Source organism: Eulemur rufifrons, chromosome 3 (assembly GCF_041146395.1).
Source record: "Eulemur rufifrons isolate Redbay chromosome 3, OSU_ERuf_1, whole genome shotgun sequence".
Classification (NCBI taxonomy): domain Eukaryota; kingdom Metazoa; phylum Chordata; class Mammalia; order Primates; family Lemuridae; genus Eulemur; species Eulemur rufifrons.
The window spans coordinates 19,430,731-19,455,284 of NC_090985.1; the positions used below are offsets into that span (position 1 = coordinate 19,430,731).

Here is a 24,554-nt window from a genome sequence, read left to right on the forward strand (position 1 = left end):
AAGGGCAGGATATTATTTACATTTCTGCATTTCATCTAACATTATTAACAAGTAATTTTAGTTAAAGGTGTTACTGCTTTTAGAACAGAAATAATGAAATACGGGCTGGGCGCGGTGGCTCACGCCTGTAATCCTAGCACTCTGGGAGGCCAACGCGGGTGGATCGCTCGAGGTCAGGAGTTAGAGACCAGCCTGAGCAAGAGCGAGACCCCATCTCTACTAAAAGAAATAGAAGGAAATGATTTGGACAGCTAAAAATATATATAGAAAAAAATTAGCCGGGCATCGTGGCACATGCCTGTAGTCCCAACTACTCGGGAGGCTGAGACAGAAGGATTGCTTAACCCCAGGAGTTTGAGGTTGCTGTGAGCTAGGCTGACACCATGGCACTCTAGCCAGGGCAACAGAGCAAGACTCTGTCTCAAAAAAAAAAAAAAAAAAGAAAGAAAGAAATAATGAAATATGAAAGATAAAGGCTGCAAGTAATGCTTGAAAATTAAGGCCCTCAAAAGTATATTTATTTTAGAGTTAGAGATTTATTGCCTAACATGTTACCATATTAACAAAGTTTAATGTAATAAAGCTTGTCAGTACTTTGTTTAAACTGGGTCCTTAATTGCTCTTCAGTGCTTTTGGGTTAAGATTCAGTAATTCCACTTTAATGACAGGTAGTTTTATTGACATAAAATAACTGTGCCCTTAATTCTAAATGAAAACATGTATTAAAATTAATACTACAAAAATTAAATAGGCAAGCATCTATTATAGGAAGATGCTAATACTTATGCTAACAAATTGGTGTATTTTTACTACCCGCAAATCACCTTATTAAGCTAAATGAGAAATGCAATTAAGGGCCTTAATTGACAGTACCACTGGATGACCTGTTGGGGACATCATTGGAAATAACATGCAATTACTTAGTAACTTCTTTTTCTCTAGGCTGTGAAATAACCTGTCTAACTGACTTTTAAAATGTCTTTTTGAACATCTAGGCTGGGAGATATTAAAACTGGGTTGCCACAAAGTAAAAAAAAATGATAAGATTCTTGCTTACAAAGGCATAAAACTCAACAGAGTGGCTGTAACACCTGAGAGCCTGGGACATTTAATATTAAAGAGGGCTGGCCTTGTTCATCCTCTGGATTGGATCTCAGCTGCTAGTGGCTTCCAGGGACAGTCACCAGGTGCAGGGAGTGTTAGCAGAGAATGGGGCAGAGGAGGGAAAGGGAACATGCTGAGGCAGCTGGTCTGCACTTATGTGGCAGACCCTATTGTTTGCCCACTTGTCAGCTTTTCCCTCCCATCCTTGAGGACGGAGCCCTGCCTCTGTCTGGTGTTTTTCAGATGGGTCTCCCTCCCGGCCCTGTGGAGTGAATGTTGATAGGGCCAAGACTACCCAGGCAATTCCATTCCCCTTGCTGGAGACTGGTGTCGGTGTGGCCACGTGCTATCACCTGGTCCCTAAGATGGAAGAGGAGATCTGCTGGAGCAGCTACCAGTATAATCAGTCTTGCAAAATGTTCCTGCCCCTAAGTTTTTTTTTTTTGTTCTCTCCCCAATACCTCAGACTTTCAGACTAGTCAAGACTAACAAGTTGAACACTGTAATCTTCTTGCTCACTTAACTTCTGCACAGGACTTCCTGAAGACTCACCTTCCATCACTAACAGCTCACTTTAAATCAGACCACCTGCAGACCCCATGACTTCAGACCCCACACAACCCGCCCTGCATTCCACAACCCGCTATAAAGCCCTTGCCCTTAGTTGATCAGGAATATGGATTTGAGAAATATCTTTTGTCTCCTGGCTGACATCAATCACAATAAAACCCCTTCTTCCCTGGCAATACTCGCTGTCTCAGTAATTGGAGCAACTGGACCTAGGCCAGACACCTTTTGGCTTTGGTGACACCAGGAGAGTGGTGCCTATCCTTCATAAGGGACAGAATCAGGGACTCTTTCTTGCTACCCGTGATGATGCTGTATGAGGATAAGTTGCCTGATGCAGCTAAAACCTACAATGAACCCCGAAATGGATCTAGCAAATTTAACAAATATCATAAAATTAACATATATAAAACACTATACTTCAGGACAGAATTCAAATTTTCTTCAAATGTCCATGGACTATTTATAAAACTTAATTATATGCTGGGTCATTAAGCAAGTCTAGACAACTCTGAAATGCCTGAAATCATTCAGTGTATGTTCTTTGACCACAGAAGAACTAAGATAGAAAAAAAAAAAAACTATAGAAAGATCCCCATTTTTGTACATTAAACAATGTACTTCTAAATAACTTATGAGTCAAAGAAAAAATTACAATAGAAATTGGAAAATGATTTAATTTGAATGATAAAGAAGAATAACATCAAAAATGGTAAGATCTAGCTATAGCATTGCATAGAGAAAATGAATGGCTTTCTAGCATTATATCACACTACCGAAGAAGATATAATAATACAAGCTTCATCTTATAAAGCCAGAAGAATAGCATATCTAATCCAAAGAAGAAGATGGTAGGAAAAAATAAAGGTAGGAGCAGAGATTAATGAGAGAGGAAATAAAGGTACAATGAAAAAGCCAACAGAGACCAAAACAGGTTCTTTGAGCAGATTAATACAATTTATAAGTGAAAAGAGTTTTGACTGCATTTTGACTGTGACCTGTTACATGAAGTCAGGTGTGGAATTTTCCACTTAGGGAATCATGTCAACACTTAAAAAGTTTCAGATTTTGGAGCATTGTGAATTTTGGATTTTCAGACTAGGGATACTCAACCTGTAAAACTAACGTCATGTTGTTCCAAGGGCAGACGAACCAACAGAACAGAAGCGTCTGGAATCAGACCCACACACACAGTCACCAGCTTTATCTCGAAGGTTACACTACAGTGTAACAGAGAAAAGATGGTTTCAATAAATGGTACCAGGTCACATTGATAAATATATGGGGAAATAGACTTTCATCACACATCACACCATATATAAAAATCATTTTTAGGTGGATTGTAGATTTAAATGTGACAGGCAGGAGAATATCTTCAGGACCTTGGGGTAGACAAAAATTTCTTAAACTGAAATAGAAGCTCTCAAAGTAAAGGGGAAAAAAGGTGAATTGAACTACTTTAGTTACGATCTTCTGTTCATTAAAGTTTATCAGTGAGAGAGTGAAAAGGCAACCAGGAGAGTGAATGAAGATATCTGCAATATACATCTGACAAAGGTCCCAGACCCAGAATATATAAGGAATTCCCACAAATGAATCAAAAAGGCAAACTTAAAAATGGCCAAAAAATCTGAAAAGGCACCCAACAAAAGAAGATATCCAAATGGCCAGTAACATGAAAACGTACCCAGTTTTATTAGTCATCAGAAAATAAAAATTAAAACCATTATGTGACTATCATTACGCTTCTAACACAATGACTAAAATGAAAAGACTAAAAATACAGAGCAACTCTTTTTTTTTTTTTTTGAGACAGGGTCATGCTGTATTGCCCAGGCTGGCGTGTGGTGGCACTAATGTAGCTCACTGCAACCTCAACCTCCCAGGCTCAAACCATCCTCCTGCCTCAGCCACCCGAATAGCTGGGACTACAGGAAATGCCTGGCTAATCTTTTATTTATCTTTGTAGAGATGGGGTCTCGCTATGTTGCCCAGGCTGGTCTTAAACTCCTACCCTCAAGTTATCTTCCCACTTTGCCCTCCCATGGGATTACAAGCGTGAGCCACCACACCTAGCCTAGAGCAACTCCTGATAGTGAAAGAGCAAACTAGTACATCCACTTTGGAAAACTACTTGGAAAACTGTTATAAAGTTGAATATATGCAAATCCTATGATCCAGCAATATCAGTCCTAAGTATAGTAGGCCCTCCATATCCATGGGTTCCAAATCTATGGATTCAAACAACTGCTATAGAAGTTATTCAGAAAAAAAAAAAAAAAAACCACAAAGTTCCAAAAAGCAAAACTTGAATTTGCTGTGTGCCAAGTAATACGTTGTATCCACAAGAATGAAGAGATGTGTAGGCATTGTACTGATATGACAAGTAATCTAGAGATGATTTAAAGTATATAGGAAGAGGTGCGTAGGTTATATGCAAATTCTATGCCATTTTATAGAAGGGACTTGAGCAGCTGAAGATTTTGGCACCCTGGGGGGGATGTCTTGGAACCAATCTCCCATGGATACTGAGGGATCACTGTATATATCTTCAGAAATATATTCATGTGCTCACCAAAAACATGTACAGGAACGTTCACAGCAGCACTATTTATAGTCATCAAAGACTGGCAACAGTTCATATGTTATGGATTGAATGTGTCCCCAACTCATATATTGAAACCTTAACCCCCAGCATGGCTGTATTGGGAGATGGGGCTCTACAGAAGTAATTAAGATGAGATGAGGCCATCGGGTGGACTCCTGATCTAATAAGATTGATTAGTGGTCGTGTAATAGATACCAGAGAGCTCCCACTCTTAAGCTGTCCCCCACCCCCGCGCACACTGAAGGAAGGAAGCTTCTCTTGGGATCTGCAGAGATCGCTGTGGCCCGGCTGGTGAGAACGTGTACAGGCGGGAGAGGGCAGAGAGGGAGGCTGCAGCCCGCCGGAGCAGCTGGGTGGATGGACGGTGAGGCTTAGTGGTTTGACATAAGCCGCCTTCCAGAAGCCAAGACTCTTACCCCAGTGAGAGCATTCCTGGGGCCGTAGGTCAGGCAGGACCACCCTGGAAAGATGACCCAGCCATGCCAGCACTTTCCAGCCTCTGAGGAACTGAGAAGGGCCCAGTGCTATTCTAACATCTCCAGCTCGACCCAGAACGGGGCGCCCAAGGTGAAGGCGTTTCTCACACAAGGAGTGCAACTGGGAAGGCCTGAAAAGTTTCACGGTTCGATGTTCCTATTCCTGGCTTTGACAGGGTGGTCATTCACATCTCCCCAGGAAATAACTTCACTAAACAACAGGAAAAGACATGGGAACTGGCATCGTGAATGTTTTAAAAAGTTGAACGCCTGGGAAGAAGAAAATTGCAGGTGAACACCATCAAGGGAGGTTGGTGGTTTCCTGCGTGAGGAGCTATTAGTCACTTATTCTGACTTTTCCAAAGCAACAGGCCTCTGATTCACACATGATAATGGGACCAATTAACTTGAGCTTTGTAACAGATGGTTACCACACAGTTTAAAATAACATGTCATTTTGCTCATCATTCCCCAAGACACTTCAATGAAAGAAAACCAAAACGTGACAATTCTCTATGAGAAAGATGAGTGAATTCTTGCCCTAAATGTCACCCCGTGATTCCTTTTAACATCACTGGAGTGCACCCACCCATCCAGGGCCATCTGAGCCCCCTGTCCTGGCATCGCTGTGCCTTTCACGTGCTTCTGTGAAAGTTCCCTTCACAGTCCTCGATGCTTTGAGCTGGGTCCGTCTCCTTCTGTCCTTGGAACTCCTCTGGGGCGGGGACTCTGTGTTCCTCGTCTTGGTTGTCGCCGATACTAATGACAGTGTTTGGCACACAACAGGTTCTCAATCAATGCTTACTAAGTGAATGAACAATTACAATGACCGAGAAAAAGACTTACTACTTGGCCAAAATATATACCTTTATAGCAAAAATTTAAAAAAAATCACTCTATGAAAATAAAATAAGAAATTAGTAGACGAAGCCATTTGTTCACTGTTTAGTATGTACCCAGGCCTGTGCAAACGTAACTTTGGTTAATCTTCACAGCAGCCCTACGAGGCAGCTGCTTCATCACTACAGCACAGCTGAGAATCTGACGTCTCTTAGGGTAACTGGACAGTGCCCACCACGCTGTGACCACTAGGCGGCTAAAATGTGACCCCTGGATGAATTGCAGCAGCCTGTGGTGAACTGTAACGGGAAGGAAAAGAGGGAGGGAAGCCCCTTCCTGACCCTCATCTGCACCAAGCACAGCACAGCGGCCTGTCCCTGGCTTCCCTGAGAACCTCGGCCTCAGCAGTCAAATCTGGCGGTCAATGCCTACTGTACAGGTTCCTGGACTTACTGGCACGTTTGGCACCACTGATTACTCCTCCATGAAGCAGCTTCCCTGGGCTTCGGGGCTGCTACCTACCCCTGGTTCTCCCTGCTCCCCAGGCCACGCTTTCTCCATCTCCGCTGCTGGATCCGTCTGTTCCTGAGCCTTCAGTACCGCAGGGCCCAGCTAGAGTCCTTGGACTGCTTCTCTGTTCTGTCTGAGCCCCAGACTAGCGCATTCAACTGGTGCTCACCACTGCCTGGAACCGTGGGGCGGGGGGCATGGCAGGAGGGTCCTAGGAGCAGCTCGTCTCATCCCACGGTCTCACCACACCACTGACTCTCATGTCCAGATCTCTCCCCAGCTTATCTGGACAGCCCCTTTACAAGTCTCCCCAGAATCTCAGCTCTGCCTGACAGTACTGGCCTCTTTGCCACCCCACCCTGCCCTCCTCCAGGTGTCTGCCTCTCCCCAGGCACCGTCATCTGCCCACGTTACTGGCATCATTCTCAGGCCATGCTGGACTCTTCTTTATCTTTCGCAGCCCCTGCGTTCCATCAGCAAGGCCTGTGGGTTGCACATCCTACCCTACAGTTAACCTGAAGGTCGCAGGAGGGCTCCCAGGCCCCTGGCTACCATTCTCCTGCCCTCACTCCACCGGCTCATGTGACACCGGCTTCCTTAAATGTGCTAAGCCTTTGACGCCAGGCTCCCTCTGCCAGGAATGCCTGGGCCCTGTCGTCTCCATCACTCCCTCTGTCCCTGCCCCTAGAGCCATCCCCAAGAGGATGCCTTGGCCCCTCCCATCTGCTTGAGTTTCATACCTTGTGGCTTAACCTCTCTGCAGCAGCCTCCTGCTTCACCCCATCTTTATGGTCTACCTGTTTATTGGTTTTTCTTCCCCAGGGGAACTCAGTCTCCATGAGGGCAGGATCTCATCTGCTTGGTGTGTGGAGGTAGCACCAGACCTGGATGGGGCATTCAGTGGGGGCACAGCACAGGCTCATACCGGCGAATCTGTCTCTGTTTGGCAGCTGTCACACTTCTCTGACTTTCAGAGAGAAGAAAGCAAGCCTCCCCTTCCAGGGCCAAGTGACGTGGCCAAGCTCTCCCAGCCTATCCAGGACAGGAGCCAGGGTCGGGCTGCTCCAAACCCTGCGAGCCTCCTCCACATCTGACAGCTTCTCTGGCAGACTCGCCCCAATGCAATTATCCTCTATGGAAACAAGACTCAACATCACAACTCAAAGGTGTCCCTAAGTATGACAACTGTACTTCCATCTCCCACGTATGCAGTAACTACCAAGTCACACAAAAATGCCTCTAGCCTTGCACCCAGCACCTGCTGAAGTCCCACACACCATCTCACCCACATGGTGGGGAGCTTCCAAACCAGGCACGGGATGTTACTTCCCAAACCCAGAGACCCTGGCCTCCGAGTCTTCTGTCTTCTCACGTGTGAATGCAGCAGGGTCACCTGCTGGAGAAATCAATGGTTTCTTGTGTCCTCAGTGGCAGGCTAGTCACTAGAGAATGAATGGTGTTTCCCCTCTGCTCTCAGGAGGTCAGCTGGTTTTAGGTCCTGAAGACTGGGCCCTTCTGTTGCCCCGAGACTGCCATGGGTTGGGAGTGGGTTGTGCCCTTCAAGATTTTAAGGCAGGGGGAAAACTAGTCTCCCTCATCTGTGGGTTCTGTGGGAGTTCAAGACTGATGCCCCACCAATGTGGAGGCCTCGCAAATAGAGGGGCTGCCCACGTGCCTCAGGAGGCCAGGAAGACACCCTGAATGCCCACACCATGCAGGGCCCCAAGAGAGTGCAGCCAAGCCCCCAGGATGGACCGCTGGACCACCAGCAGTGCTAACTAAGTAAAGGCCACTGTTTGCCATTTTCTGAACCACATGAGCCTGGGGTTCATGCACAGTCTCAAGGGAAAGGGAAGTCTTCCATTGATGTCTTATGACAAAGATGTCATTTCCTGCCAGTCACAACTAGAAATGTCCTTGAAACAAGTGGATATTTTTTCACTATTTACATTTTCTTGGCATCTATATTTCAATCTCCTGTGTATGAGTAAATAATATTACGTATAAATAGTTTATTCATAACCATTCTGAGCACTAAACTATTAAAAAGAGGAATTTACACTTTGCACCCAGCAATCCCAGCAGCTTCCTCAGACTGTGGTTTCGTGGTAGAGCTCCATCTGCCCCCAGGTAGCAGCAGCCTGGCGGGGCTGGAGGGCAAGGAGCTGCCAGCACTTCCCGAGGGCCAGACTCCTCACCCAGGTAGAGCGGGGACTTTGGGGGTCCCCACCAGAATCTGAGCACGGAAAGGGCCTGAGAGATCAGCTAGCGTAAGCCCCTGCTTGAGAGCTCAGGAAAAGAGAATTTCCGCAAAGTCAGGTGGTCAGCGGCTACAGTGGGGTCCCTGCTCCCCCAGCACAGAGACTGACTCTAGGTCGGCCCCTAGGACTCCTGCCTGAGGCAGACCCCTGAGCTTTAGGCGCTAAGTGCCTTGAGTGCCTTTGACTGCTCCCTGAAGTCAGGGGCCAGCCGGTTCCCTGAGGCCTCCCACGAGCACAGACCAGGTGGACCAGGCTCCCTCCCCACCTGGGTGAGAGCCTGATCACTGATATCTGCTGCCGGCTGTTTCCACTGGGATGCTAGACATAAACAATGAGGTGTTTGTGAATTAACATCTTAACTCAGTAAGTTTGGGTTTTTAAAAGGTGTTTCTCTTTTTTTTTTTTTTTTTTTGATTTTAAATTGTATGATAAATTTAATATACAGCTGTATAGAATATAAACAGAAAAATACACTAGAAAGAAATATATTTAAAAATTGATTTTTCTCTCAATGTATGGTAATGAGTGATTTTTTTTCTATTTCTAGTTTTCTATATTTCTCAACATTCCTACAGTAAATATTTTATAAATCAGAAAAATATAAATGATCAGGAAATGCTGTTTAAAAATTGTTTGATGGTTTTCCTTTGCTTTCAGGATGTAATCTGAACTGCTTAGCATTGCCAACCAAGCTATTCTGGTGGCACCCCTTTCTCCAGCCCTAACTCCTCCTGCTCATCCCAGATGCCTCATCTTTAGCAACACCAACCTACTCAGAATCCATATGACATGCTTCTTCACGAATCTGCACCTTTGCACATACTGCTCTAGATACATGGAATACCCCTCCACCCTTTTTTCATGTAATTAAACTCTGCTGTCCAATACTGACTTACTGGTGCTTTTCTTTTTTTTCTTTTTTTTTTTTTTTACTTTTTTTTTATTCATGATAAATTATTAAGTGAACAGTGCAAGTTAAAAACAATAGTTTCATATTTTTTCCCCACCCCCCCTTTCCCGAGTCAGCACCTTCAAGTGTTACCACTCCCCAAACGGTGCGCAATGCACTCATTGTGTAGGCATACCCCCATCCCCTCCCCCACCCCCCACCTCAGTCTGATATCCGATTGGTGTCGTTCCCAGATGTGTATTTAGGTGATGTTCAGGGAAACCAATTTTCTGGTGAGTACATGTGATGCTTGTTTTTCCATTCTTGGGATACTTCACTTAATATAATGGGTTCCAACTCTCTCCAGGAGAACCATAGAGATGTCGTATCTTCATCATTCCTTATAGCTGAGTAATATTCCATGGTATACATATACCACAGTTTACTAATCCAATCATGTATTGATGGGCATTTGGGTTGTTTCCACATCTTTGCTATTGTGAATTGTGCTGCTATAAACATTTGGGTACATGTGCCTTTGTTACAGAATGACCTTTTTTCCTTTGGGTATATGCCCAGTAATGGGATTGCTGGGTCAAATGGCAGGTCTACTTGAATCTGTTTAAGATACCTCCATAATGCTTTCCACAGGGGTTGCACTAGTTTGCAGTCCCACCAGCAGTGTATTAGTGTTCCTGTCTCTCCACACCCACGCCAACATGTGTTGTTTTGGGTTTTTTTGATACAGGTAAAAGGTGTTTCTCAAGACTGATGGTTGAAATCAAATAGGATCCTTTTAAAATGTAGTCTGGAAAGTAGAATGTAAGTGATAAAAATGAATATGTGAGATACGGAAAAAAAAAATAACTCAAAAGACATTCAAAAGAAGTAAAGGCTTTTGCTACGCAGGGAAGGAGAAGGCCCATGTGGCGGACTCTACCTGTGCCCCTGAGCAGGACTCTGGGCTCCACGTGAGGCAGAGCTCTCCGGCACCTGCAGCAGCCACCTGTGCTGTCAGCAGTCGTCAGTGCCGAACTGCACGGAGGCCTGAGCTGCCTGCCATAGCATTCAGCAGAGAGCCACTCGCAAAACTTGTTTCTTTCTTAACCCATGCTAATTTCCCCTTCTCTATGAATACTGAGTATTTTGTTGAAAATATCTTATGGGAATTAGTCATATAGAAGCTTCTTTAAAACAGCCGGCCCCCATGGTAAGTGGTTTAGAGCACGGCTAATCCAGATGGATTTTTGTTGTTGTTGTTGTTGTTCTGTTTGTTGATCCGTCAAAGATATTAAGGTAAGACAGAGAGAGGCTGTGGGTGCCAGTCGCTGGGCTGCTTTTGATGGCTGTGCAGCAGCTGAGATGACAATTTGAGATCTGGTCACTGGGATTGCAGAGCCTCTTTGAAAACCATGCACACCGTTGATGAGGCTTCCCTGAGTCCTGTGGCTGGGACTTGACTGCCAGCCTGCCCCACACAAATAAGCCCCCAGTAATCACCACCCTGTCCTTTGTCTAAATGCATCTGTGCTTCCCTCTTGAACGTGGTGAATAAGGACAGCCCTTGGATTATTACGATAAGCCACAGGGGGAAACCAAGCACACACAGAAGCTCTGACATGTAGACTATGTAGATGTTTCCCATTTGCCCTGCAGGTGTACTATCTACCCTTCTCCACGCTGCCCGGTGCCCAGAGGGTGGCCTGCATGGACCATAGCAATGAGCTCTCTGCAACCCGCCCTTCTGCCAGCAGGAGGCACTGGTCAGAGCCTGGATGGTGGAGAAAGAATGTGGTCAGAGAATTTATTTCTCCAGCATCTTCTCTCTCTCAAAAGCCACTCCTCCTGCCAGTGGCTGTCTCCATGCAGTTACTTTCATTTTTTGTCTCTTTGCCAGGCACAACAGTAGCATTGGCCCTGCTGGGGCTACTCCCAGGAACAGCACTGTCCTTTGCTGGTGTCCTTAAACCCTGCCTGCTCGTGGGCAAACAGCCCCACCTCGTTAGTTTTGATGTGCCACCTTTCCTTTCCTTCCAAGATCCTGCCTGATCACCCACCCAATGTCAAGATCATGCCAGGCTACAGATCCTTCTCTTTTGCCTTCTTTGAAACACTCAAATGTGCTTGACAATTTTTACCGGGTCTTGGCTGAGAGCTAAGTCCACTCTCTAACAGTGCGTTGCTGGCTGCAGCCCTAAACAGAATCCTCTCACAGCTGATGCTCAGGCAGAGGCTTCCCCACCTGCTCTTCTGGGACGTTACACCTGGGAGCATCTCCACGGGCCAGGCCTTCAGAAGTGGTGGCTCCACTCCATGGTGGATGGAAGAGCTGGCTGACGGCTGGGTCAGAATGGAAAGGCCTGTCTCCCAGCCCCAGTGGGATTAGGGGTTCCACCTGGCTGAGGACACGCTCTGTGTGCACTGTCAGCCCATGCACGCAGGTGCAGCCCCCACTGGGAGGTGCACGGTGGGCCTGGGAAGAGAGTCATAGAGTCTTCCATATGTGTGTGTGAGAAGCCCCCAAATATGTGATTTTGCAATATTTATAATGCAGATGATTATAAGTGAAATAGGTATTGCTTAGGAAGAACCTAAATCTGTTTTAGATGTTTGTTTTGGAGTAATTATTTTCTCCTTAGGAACTCCAAAGATGAGAAGTTTGGCTTGCTCCTTGAAACTCTTTCTCATTGGGTTAGGGTGGTGAGGGAACATTAAGAAGGAGGGAGACTGAATTCAGGCTTTGTGCTCCCTCGACCTGGAGGCCAGCAAGGCAGGGGGGCAGGAACTAACAGCTATGGAAGGCACATGTCACTAAGTAGTCAAAAAGCTCCACTGGGTCAGCTGTCTCCTCACCCTTGCAGATGGGGAAACTGAGGCTCAGGGAGGTTACATGACTTGCCCACGTCCACAGGAAGTGACAGAGGTCTCCTATTTTCTCTAAAGCCCACAGTCTTTCTTATCTTTTGTATGACACCCATGGAGGAGTTGGGTGGGGACAGAGTGAAGAAAGGCAAGGAAGCATGGAGTTTGCTGAAGGGAAGGACTGGGACTTAGGAGCAAGGGAAAAACTCAAGAGATTTCAGCACCACCCGGTCATTAGCCCTTCCATCCAGCCTGTGCTGGGCTAGAGCACAGTCAGTCTTTAGAACAGGAGGTTTGGCGCAAGCATCTAGAATCCTACCTGAAAACTGCCAGGGCCTGAGAACACGTGTCCTTCTCTTGCTCGTTGAGTGAGTTATGCCAGCTCACTTATTCACGGAGCCCAAAGAGCGCGAGCCTGCTGCCAGGAGCCACTCACCTGCCTGCTCCAAAGCTACCATCGTTGCCTGCTCGATCAAGTCCCGTTCGATGAAGCTCCTGAAGTCCTCACTGTACACGCTCAGATCTGGCAACTGGAATGTGTAGATTGGCATCTCCAGGGGGAACTGCTCGTTGTTGCATTCACTCGCCACGTGGGACCGGGCCAGGGAGACGATGGCTGAGCTGGCATGGGAGATCCCCCGGGAAAGTCGCTTTTCTGTAGGGGGAGAAGGAAGGACAGCCACAGGGACTGAGTGGTGTAGGGATGGCTCTGTGTCTGGACACGAACACACATGCACACACATATGCACACAATACACACAGATACACACATACACATACCACACACATACACATGCACACGTACACACACGAACACACCACTCACATACCACGTGTACATATGGCCCACACAACCATGCACACTACAACCATGCACATGTGCATACACACATGCATATGCTCACATATACATGTGTACATGCATGTACACCCTACACACAGATACATGTGCATGTACAAGCTGTACACATGCATATACCTGAACATGTACATATAAATGCTATGCACATAAATGCACACACACATAGACAAAAGTATACACAGGCACACGTTCTTGCATATGCTAGACACATATACACTACACACCAGTTTAGATATATATACACTACACAGCATACACATACATTCATGAAGACACACATATACACATGTACCCACATATACTACACAATACACTATACATGTGAACACATCCATACACATATGTTGATGTACACATACTATACACTATACACATATACATGTATACACATAAATGTTCTTATACACACTACATTATACATGCATATATTGTACACACATACAGGTGTACACACATGTACACATGCATACACACTACACACAAATAGGCCTATACACATCCACATGCGCACACACGTACACACGTACACCCATATCCTTCCGCTCCAGCCCTTCCACGCTAGAAGCCTTTCCTGTCCCTCAGGCCGTCCTGCTGCTGGACTAACGTCACCACCACCTGGTGTGTGGCACTGACGTGAGTCATTAAACAACTTGGAATGAGGTGAGCTGCTAGCCCACTGCACAAGCACACACCAGCCATGCCAAGGAGCCCCAGGTGTGCTTTTGGGTCTAACTCAGTTCTGCAGAGCTGTCCTCTCCCGGCACTAAATGGCGCCAGGGAGACGGCTCTTTGTCTTTGCACATTTACTTATTTAACACGAGCAGCAGTCTAGTCAGTGTTCTCCACTGTGGCTCAGATTTTAAGACAGGTTATTTTTCCTAAAGTTACTGTGATAAGTGCATCCCATATGAGCCTCCCCAGGACACACATATTAAGTCATTTAATGCAGTTCTCTCCGACTGGATCTCTCTCATCACAGCATTCTCAAAAATCACAGTCTACTCTGGTCTTATTCTTCTGGAACTTTCCAACCCAGGAATGAGAAACGCAGTGCAGAATTCTCTGAAGTACAATATGTTACCTTGTTAGGAAGCTGATCACCTAAAAAAGTGGATGTGTTTGTTCTCTCGATGCTGTAACAGCATGCTTATTTTCTTAAGCCCTGTGTTTAATGGCTAACATTTAACATAATACAAGAATTCTTAAATATGTGATGTTAGGAATAGGTTTTGTCTTTTTACAGTCAGTGTATGCAGTAATGGAGAATTCTCTCCGCGAGGCAGTAGTTCTCACTTTGCTCAGGAAAGCATGGCCACTGGCGTTTGAATATGGATATTGTCTAAACCCTGTGACAAATTCCTGAGCATGTTCATGTAGGTCCCAAGGACTCCCACCTCATTTCAGATCCACCCGCTCACTGGTGAGGTCTGTGCTCCTGCCGTGCTGCTCTGAGGCACAGCGCTGACCGGCACGGCCACACGGAGACCCCAGCCCGCACCTTCGCCTAGAACAGGACCTTCCTGCTTTCCCACCTGCAAGAACACTGCGCGGACACGGCATTCATGTACTCTTGTGAGACTAACAAGCAGAGTACTCTGATCCTGTGGCAAGTTAGTTTTAAACCCAAAGGTAATTCTCGGAAGCCTCGTGTATTTACCCATTAAAATGAATGGGAAGTCACAGAGACAGACCATATTGCAAAATGGATGATTTTGATTCACCTTCAGTTTCATTCTGAGGCCAATAGGATTAAGTTCTTTTGTATTTTGAGGAAAGGCAAAGAGAGAAGTCAAACCACACAGGCCGTTAGGAAGAAGACGGACGGAGCACTCGCGGCCCGGCTCGTCTGTCATCAGGAGCCGGCTCCGTCGCTTCCTGCGCTGGGTTCAAGCCCTCAGAGCAGCAGCAAAGGAGACCCCACGTCTCTGCCTCTCGCACGCCATGCTGAGGCCACACATCTTGATACAAACTACCCTTTTGTGTCTGGGAAAGAAGGAACTTCCCGTCCTTGGGGACCCCAAGGAGATGGCCATGAGGCATTGCACAGCTGAGGGGCCGCGTGCACCGGCAACCAGTGATCAGACAACCACAGGCTGCTCTCGGCACTGGGCGTCTGCCGGCCAGAGTCACCCACGCTCGTTCTGGGCTCATCAGTCAGCACCTAATTTGCCAACTAATGAGACGCTACCAGGGCCTTAAAACACTGCGTTTCATAGTAGAATGGGATGCTATTAAGCAGTTCCAAAATCATGAAATGTTTGGAGTCTGAAGAAAAAAGGCATTTTTGAACTAAAAATAGATTGTGTTGAAGATCAGATAATGGAACTATATGCTCCTACTTCCAACATTTCCTCACCACCACCTCCATGGCTGCACACGTGTAATCTCACACACACACACACACACACACACTCTCTTACTTTCACACACAGACACATACTCACACAGATATATACACACACAGACTGAGTCTTTAAACGTGAACTTGCTGATCCTTCTTTTGGATGTATAAGTGAAATGTTTTACAGGAATTACCATGATCAAAGTTATTCCCCAGAGAAACATTGAGATATTTAAAAAAAAAGAACTTTGTGGGAGAATGTACAGACTTTCCAGACCACTGACAAAGTCAACTCAAACATTGATGGTTTAGGCGAGGGAGGTGTACTAGCTATATTTTCTTGTTTTCTGTATTTTTGATGCTCTGGGCACCGGGGCCTCCCTCACGGGGGAGAGGCCGCCCCTCCCAGGGCTAACCAGCTCTTAGCATAGCATGAGACTTGCCCAGGAGCCTGCCTCTCATGTGCAAACCAGCCAGTCCAGGGCCGGACTCTGAAGCACCTCCTCTACCGTCCTATCCCGCAGGAGGCAACATTCCTTTGCCCCAATCACCCCAGGCCAGGCACCACACAATTAGAGACCCATCCTAGGCCCCACAGCCTGCTAAAATTATTCAAACTAGCCAGGGTAAAGGTCACAGAAACCACAATAAAGGCTCTGGCCCACCTTCCCCTCTCTCCCTCTGCTTCCTAACTGGTGCTTCCCCTGCTGTGTCCCCTGCTTCTAGAGGACCATGAGTGAATCTTCTTCCTTCATGACAGTCATTTCTGAGTCTGTGTGTCTCACCACACCTGATTCAAACCAATCCTAGGTACATTTGAAAACAGGTGGGCAAACCCTTTCTGAAAGGGACAGATACAAGCATTTTAGGCTTTGTGGGCCCGACAGTCTCAGTATCAACTACTCAACTCTGCCTCAGTAGCACTGGAGTAGCCGTAGCCAACACATACATGAGCAGGCGTGGAGGGTGCCAATAATACTTCATCTAAAGGACAGGCAGTGGCCAGGTTTGGCTCAGGGGTCAGCAAATGCTGATTTAGAATATGGGATGCTCCATTTTTGATTTTAGTACACTATGATTTTAGGAAGAACTCAACTAAGGGATACATAAATCCAATTCAGAAACTCTATAATTTCTATTTTATTACAAATAGATAGATCGCTCACAAGGCTCAGTTAATAGGATTATGCTAAGATAGACTCCTGGTTTTTTTTTTTCTTCCTTAAATGATACCTGAGAAAAGTAAGGTAGCAGCAGGTGACAGCTGCACTTATTAGGCCCTGGTTCCGTCAATCTCTCTTGAAGCAGAGAGGAGGGTCCTTCCAGTCCCCTCCCCAGGAGGGTACGATAGTGGGTTGGCTTGTTTGCTGCCAGCCCCAAAGAGCAGGAACTGCCATGGTGTCACCTGTCTGGACTGCGCTGCACGGAAGACGCCAGGAGCCTACCTGTGCAGTGCTGAGGGAATGACAGTCAGGGAGACCCTGAGTGCAAGACTGAGCCAAACGGCTGGGGCAGGTGGCTCTGCCTGAGTCAGGTCTAATGACAGAAATGAAATAGAACTTAACAATGCAACAAGAGGGACAAGACAGTGAACAAGCCTCAGCGTCCTCTCCCTGAACCCATCCTGGAGACCCCCAGGGGCAGAAGAGCGAGGCCCCAAGGAGAGGGGCTGGGGGGACATCTGGCTGTGCCTTTCCTCTCCCCATCATGGCCCCCACAGTCCACTGCGCCTCCCTCATCCTGGCAGGGTGGGCTCGGCGCCAGCTGGAGGAACTCCAGGCGGTACTGGAATACAGCCGGGTGGGCCCAGTGACAATGAGCACTGCCTTCCCGCCTCTCTCCAACACACCCCAGAGCTCCGCAGTTACAGCAAAGGGTGGCAGCCCCCAGAAATGAGCAATTTCTAGAAGAGAGGGGCTGGGAGCTTCCCTCAGGAGAAAAGTCGACCGTGGGGAAGGGAACAGGCAGGGAATGGTTAGAGCCCAAATTAAAACACTCAAGGCTCCCCAGCCCGAGTGTGCTCCCCCACTCTCATTCCAAGGCGCAGGACCAAAGCCTGAGCTCCTGTCCCTGTCACTTGCTGTGTACCACAGTGAAGATGGCTGATGCCCACAGGCCCCGGGAGCTCACAGGGAAACTGAGGAAACAGCTGAGGAGGGCAAGCATTGTTAGAGAAGGTCAACAAAGTTCTGAGGCCAGGGAAGCAGAATAAATGGACCAGCAGGACAAGATTCAAAAAGGAGTCTCATAAACATGTGCAAAGAGACAGAATATCAGGATGGGAAATAATATTAAGGACAAAGAACTAATTTGGAATGAAAAAAAGTGAATGGAACTAACAGTGCACTCATGTGAAGAATGAGTTGGGATGTTAGATCATCAGGTCAAGGGAATCTCTCAGAAGACAGACTAGGAGCTGTAGGAACACAATGGAGGAAAGGTTGCAAAGTATTCAAGGCAAATAATTTTTTTTACCTAGACTTTTTGTTCCACGAAGCAAAAATTTAAGTACAGCATGTAAGTCTTTTTAGGCACTCAATGCCTTAGGAGATTCACTATGAAAAAACTCTTTTTGGAGGTAGTCTTTGATTCTTTCAGCAAAAGAGAAACAAATACATATAAATGAAGATATTAATTGTTGCCTAAATAAGCAAAGGCAACAAAAAGAATCTAAATATGATTGAGGGCAAGTAGAGGAAGGAAAGAAGAATATAAATGCTTACTAAGACACATGTATTTTTTAGGGTAATATGCAGTTGTTAGGTTTTTAAAAATAATAGGAAGAAAACTAAAATATTGTTTTTAATAGAATAGAGGTGATTACAACATGAGTAAAAATAGAATGTATAACTTTCAAACCAGTAGAGAAATTTAATTAGCCAGAGAAGATATGAAAAAAGAATAGATTAAATTCACTACTCAAAAGACAGAGACTCTTGGATTGGATAATAAAATAAAACACAACGATAAATTATCTACAAGAATCACATTTAATAGGAAAGAATAAAAAAGGCTGAAAATAACAGTAGAAAAAGTGATATTCCATGCATATGTAAACCAATAGAGAGTCAGGGTAATGGTTTAATACTGAAAACAAATTTCAAGATAAAAACCATTATACCAGATGGTTTGACAAAGAGACATCCTATATATTGCTAAAAAAGAATCCTAGAGCAAGATAACCTAAGAATTATGAATACACATACACCTAACAATATAGCCTCAAAACAAATACAGCAGAAAGGATAAAACTAAGAGAAGAAACAGATAATGTTTACTAAAATTTCTAACTCAGTTGTGGCTTTTCTAGACAGCGGAATAAGCAGACAAGAATAATCCAAGATGGAAATTCAAATACAGCTTTAATTATAGGCTGAACTACATGAACAAAGACAAAATTCACTCATAACAGTTCAGGAGGGTCTACCTAATGCAATAAGACAAGAAACTGAATTAACTGTGTCAATATGAAGAAGAATATTAAATTATTTACTGTGATATGATTGTATATTTAGAAAACCCAATTGATTCTCTTAGAACAAGCTATTAGAACTAATAAGAGAATTTATGCAGTTGACTACATAAAAGATAAATAAATAAAAAATGAATTGATTTTCGCTATGTCTAGAGTCCTAACAGAATCTGAACACATGGAGAGGCATACGTAATGTTCTTAGATGGAAGAGCAATATTACAAATGTCAATTCTTCTTAAAATGAAATTAAAAATCCAGTCTAATTCCAATCAGAATTATAATTTTAAGGTTTATATGGAAGACTAAATATTCAAAAATGGTAAAAAGAAATTGGAAAAGCATAGCAATGGAGAGGTCTGCCTTAACAGAGAGTAACATTAATACTACATGAAACTACTCAAGTTGAGTGTAACAGGGTCAGCCACACGGTGGGAAGTGAGGACTGAACTTTGATTTTTTTCTTTGTCCCCCCAAAATTCCTTTCTAAGGGGGCCTGGTGAGTCATGCCTACAAATGATAAAAACTCAGTAAACAGGTTTTTATGATGTTGTTTACTTCCCAACTTGATTCCAATATAGCATCGCATGAAAGATAGAAGACCCTTAAACATTGCTTTCAGCTGATTCCTGGTATTTTGGACAAAACCTACCTCTTTCAGCCAATTGTCAACTAAAGAACCCCTAAATCCATTTATGACTTGCAAGTCCCCACTTCAAGATGTCCTGCCCTTTTTGGGCCAAACCAATGTATGCCCTCCATATATTGATTTATTATTCTACCTGTAAGTCCTGTCTCCCTGAAAATGTATAAAAATCAAATTGTAACCCAACCACAGCGAATCAACTTGCTCAAGTCTTCCTGAATGTGGCTCCGGGCCATGGTCCTCAAATCTGGCTCAGAATAAACCTCCTTAAATTATTTTATGGAGTTTCTCTTCTTTTCCATTGACAGAAGAACAGAGCCCAGGTAATTTGGGAATTTAATATATGGCAAAGTCGACATTTTAGTTCAGTGGGAAAAGGTGAACTAAAAGGTCAGTTAACATACTTGAATGTGATGTTGAACAGATTTGCTACTTAAGGAGATAAAGCTACTTAAGAAATAATTGAAGGATACAAAAGTTCAGGTTATAAATGAAAAATAAAAAAATAAAAAATAAAAAAATAAAAAAAAAGAAAAGAAATAATTGAAGGAACTGGACGTATTTGGTTTGGAAAAACCAGGATTCCAGGAGGAATGCTTGTTTTTAACCACTTAAAGGGCGGTTGGGGTCCTAGGGAAGTGGACTCACTCTTCTGCTTTTCTGAGGCAGAGGTAGGAGCCATGAATGGAAGCTGCAAAGGACATGTTCACGTAGTGTAAGGCATGAGGCACTGGGAGTCCTACTTGTCTGCAGCGGGAAGGGGATGACCCCACCGTTCTTTGCACCACCCAACCCGCCTGTGAGCCATGGCGCACGGGCCCAGGGCAGCCGTGCCTGGGCTCAGCCCTCAGAGGTACCTTGGGCAATGTCGTCCTGCCTCTGCAGGCAGGGCCGCTCCACCTTGTGCCCGGGCTGAGGCGGCTCCCGCTCTGGCTGCTTGGGACACCTCCCTTCGTTGAACACATGTGGCAGGTTGGCTGTGTGCACCTGTCGGAGCTGCTCATAGTCGCTGAGAGCGGCTGTCAGGTCCCAGTTTTTGCCTACGGACAAGAAATGACAAGAGATCACAGTATGAATGCGTGAGTAATGGTCTCATGGTAGAAAAGAACCGTGACAAGAAGGGTTTCCCATTAGCACATGAAATAATGAACTTTCTACCAGTAGTTCTTGGTTTTGAAAGGGGTAAAATGGCCTTCTGCATAATCTCTAAAAGTAGAATTTCACATCCATAACTGACGTCCATTGGAAAAATGTGACTACATCTAGTCTCACAGCCTCTAGATCCACTCACACTTCTAAACATTGCAGCCCTAATTATCACATCCCCCTTTCAATCAAGTTGTAGAGTTTACTCTCTGAGGGGAGAAAAACATAAAGTTAAAAAAAAAAAAAAAAAGAATGAAAAGAATTCCTGAAGTTTTTTTGGGCTTGTGTTCATAGTTTTTCTTTTAAGCTTTACATGGGAAATGCAGAAGCTTGGGAGGGCTTCTCTTGTTAGAGAGCCTTCGTAGGGGGCAGACCCTAGCTCAGGCTCTGTGCTGGGACGCAGGCTGGCCTGGTGTGCCTGGTGTGGGCAAGCGTTCAGCAGGGCCCCCACCCTCCCCAAGGGTGCTGGAGCTGACCCTTCACACTAGGGGGAGCTCTTTGGGGGAGCTGGAACACAGTGTGGGCACTCTGGTTCCTGACTCTGAGAGTCAGTAGACTTCAAAGGGTAGGAAGGAGCCAGCACACACTGCATCTGGTTCAATTAGGCATCATGTGCTTTTTGAAAACAAAGAATTACAAGCTTAGCCTCAATTATAAGGGGCTAATAAAATCCTCTCTTGGTTAGCTTTGAATTGCAGGTATTAACTATATTGACTAATTACACTCTGAATGATGTGGTATGCACAGTAGAGTGAGGCTTTAAATGTATAAAACAATATCTGAACATCTTCCTTTTTTCTTTCTACTTCTTTCCATTGCAGACTTGATACTATCAATCATGACATTTAAATCACATTACACAGTCACTTACAATTTAATCATACTTTCCCCTCCGTAGTCAGCTAACAAAGCCTATAATAGACACGTCTTGGCACCATCTCAGTGGGTAAGAAAAGCAAACTAAAACCATCTGGGTCACCAACCCAACAACAAAAAAGTTACAGTGGATTTTTGTAAGTGATAATAGGTGGGGGGCACGGATGTAACGCAGACCCCTTACTGTTAGAAGGAGTAGTGGAGAGGTGGGCAGTGGCAATGACAGGCTTGGTTTAGGTAAAACCAAACTAAATAAGAAATCAGGGAATGCACTCTCACTCCTACACCTGACTAACAGTCACAATGTGCAGAACTGTAGTGTACAAATACCACCTATGCAGCCAAACCCGGCATTTTTGAGTCTAAGTAGTAGTAACTATCAAATGGGCATTAGTGTTCCAGGGCTCGGGTTCTACGAAGGGAAGGACAAGGCCCTGCCTTTAGGGAACTCACACACCTTTTCAGGTGCAATGGCTGGGGTGCCCACCTTGCTCTAATGCAGGGTTAGGGGGACAAGTGCCAAGGAAGGGTCAAACTCATGCCAAGGAGGAAGGTCATGGGGAGGGGAGGCAGAGGAGCAGCACTCTGGACCCCTGCTCCTGTCACAAAGCACAGACACACTAACATTGCTGCAAGTGGCAGCAACAGCACTGGCACGCTGAACTCTGGCTGTGCAGAGGGATGGGAAAGGAGAGGGACAGCCTGTGTGGAGCACCTGCTGGGCTCTTGGTGTAACAGGGGTGGCGTCCTAGCCACAGTGAGGAGCAGGCATTATCCTGGCATGTCACAGACAGAAAACGAGGCTTGGAGTGGTTAAGGCATTCACCCGCAGGCCCTCATTGGATACGCCATTGTGTCTTGGTTCTCTTCATGGAGCTGTCTGAGCCCTGAAAGGCTGCCCCAGGCATGAGACCTGGACCTGGCAGAGCTGTGGCCACCTAGCTCTGCGTGTTGGACACTGCTCCTGGGCTTGCCACAGGGGGTAGCAACAGGGATTCAGTAAGTGTGAGGTGAGAATGGGAGGGAGGTGAGCAGGAGGCAGGGGCCGTCCACAGGCACTCAGCTCCCAGCTGCTCCCTTTGAAGCTTCTAAAGACATCCCAGGGACTTGGCACGTTAGTGTTCGTGCGTGTGGAAAGGGTCCCAGAGGCCACTGGAGTGAGAAAAAAACAGGACAGACAACAGGGACATTCATCAGTTGTTTAAGGGGCCAGATCCTCTCAGGATCTGTTTCCTACCCTGCGTAATTCCATAGATAGCAGCTCAGGAGAACCAGCATTGCGAGTGGTGATCTGCAGATGCGTGGCCTGGGGATGCCTGGGAGATGAGCCTGGCCTTGGTACAGGCTGCATCCAAAACCAGGAAGCCTGGAGGGTAGGGACAGGGATGGGGCCGGGGTAATGTCTGGTGGCCTGGCTGAGGGCTCAGTGCTCAGGGAGCTGGGCTTCAAGCTCCCTTTTCGACTTTTCCATTTTAAGTTACTGGAAATCCCAACAGATTTCGCATCGAGTCAGGATGAGAGGAAAGGCAGAGAGGCACAGCTGTGGAATGGGCCAGGCCTGATGCAGTCCCAAGGCTGTGTGCCCCTGAGGCCGGGATACTCATTTCTGGAAGAAACATAGTCCAGCAGAGCAGTCAAGGACATGGGTGTTAGAGTCTGGTTTTCAGCCCTGGCTCCCCCTCCTACTAATTCTCTGAGAGTGACTGTATCATTTCACCAGGCTAAGCCTCAGATTCCCTTCCCGTATAAGTGGGATGATAAAATCCATTTAATGAGAATTCTTATGAGCGTTAAATGAGACAAGAAGATAGTGTTTGTAAAGTTCTTAGTATAAGGAAAACATTAAATACATGGTAGTTATCATTATTCTTAACTATAGGGTTTTGCTTACGCCTAATTTCTATCACTTAGAGTTAAAATCCAGTAGGTGAAAGAGCTTAGATTCAAATCCTGATCTGTCTTGATTCAAACCTAAGCTTTTGGGGCTACCCTCCCCCAAACCTGACCCAGCTTTGGGCAGTCTAGCTCCTGGTTGCTGACACCTCCCTCCCCACCTCACCCACCCCCCATGATCCTCCACAACCAGACCTTGTCCTCTTCTCCTCTTTTTCGCTGGGTCCCTCGCTCTCCACCCCACCTCACCAGGGCTTTCAGCTGCTGGGTTCTTCTCTCCTCCCTATGGACCTACCTTTACTATGCGACATTCTCAGTCAAGTGTCTCTAATGCCATCTCCCCAACACTGGCAGGCCATCGGGTCCATGGGAGGGCACTACATGGCACCCCCCAATATGGACATTTTCATACTTCCCCTTCTCTTGCTTCTCTGATACTCCACTGTCCCCTTTTCTGGCTCCTTTGCCTTTTCTGAACATATGGGATCACCCAATTTTTCTTTTTATTCTTCTCTTAATTTATACCTTTCCTTGCGGATTAAAGCCCACCTCTGTGAATAATCTTAAATCTAGTCAAAATCTGTATCCTACGCTTCAAAGCCAAATATCGAACAATGGCAGATAGTAGCTGACCATCCAGTTTCTACTCTCCTCTAACTATATGTGCAGAATCCTCATTTATTTTGGATAGCAATTCACACAGCTAGAAATACTTTTCTCCTACAACTAATCTGAGATCTTCAAAATATGTTCCTGTTGTCCCATCTCTCTGTATTTGCTTACTCTGTTCCTTCTTCCAGCAATATTTCCTCAAAGCAGCAGGAGAGTATAATTGCCCAGAGGAAGGCAGAGACTGCCTGTGTAGTTCTTCTACAGGAGAACAGGAGGCTATGCCTCCATTTGTGATAACCACAAGATAGTTATTGGATTACCAGCAGGCACAGATTTCGTGGTAAGTACCAAGACCTCTATTATGGTTTACTGCTGAAAATGTTTATGCTTTAAACTTCTAAGTCATTTGATTTTTTTCACTGTCTTAAGAGGGGGTAGATTGCAAGTTAAACTTAACACATGTGTTTTGGCACTCAGAGAGGGATGTGCTGCTTTAATTTAGTACGAAGGTATCACAGCTCTAAAGGAAAACTACAAATCACAGATACATGAACTCACAAGAGGATGTGAAACAGGAACCTACTAAACT

The 24,554-nt window shown here is 45.6% G+C and overlaps 1 protein-coding gene across 1 annotated transcript in view; it reads right to left on the minus strand.

Annotated features, from left to right (window-relative positions):
• The window catches only part of OTUD7A (OTU deubiquitinase 7A), a 98,099-nt gene that overhangs the window by 35,750 nt on the left and 37,795 nt on the right, over positions 1-24,554 (minus strand). Inside the window, exons 3-4 of the mRNA XM_069465815.1 lie at positions 20,296-20,478; positions 12,554-12,772 (exon numbers count right to left, since the gene is read on the minus strand). Of these exons, the coding sequence (XP_069321916.1) occupies positions 12,554-12,772; positions 20,296-20,478 (402 nt within the window). The remainder of the gene's footprint in view (positions 1-12,553; positions 12,773-20,295; positions 20,479-24,554) is intronic.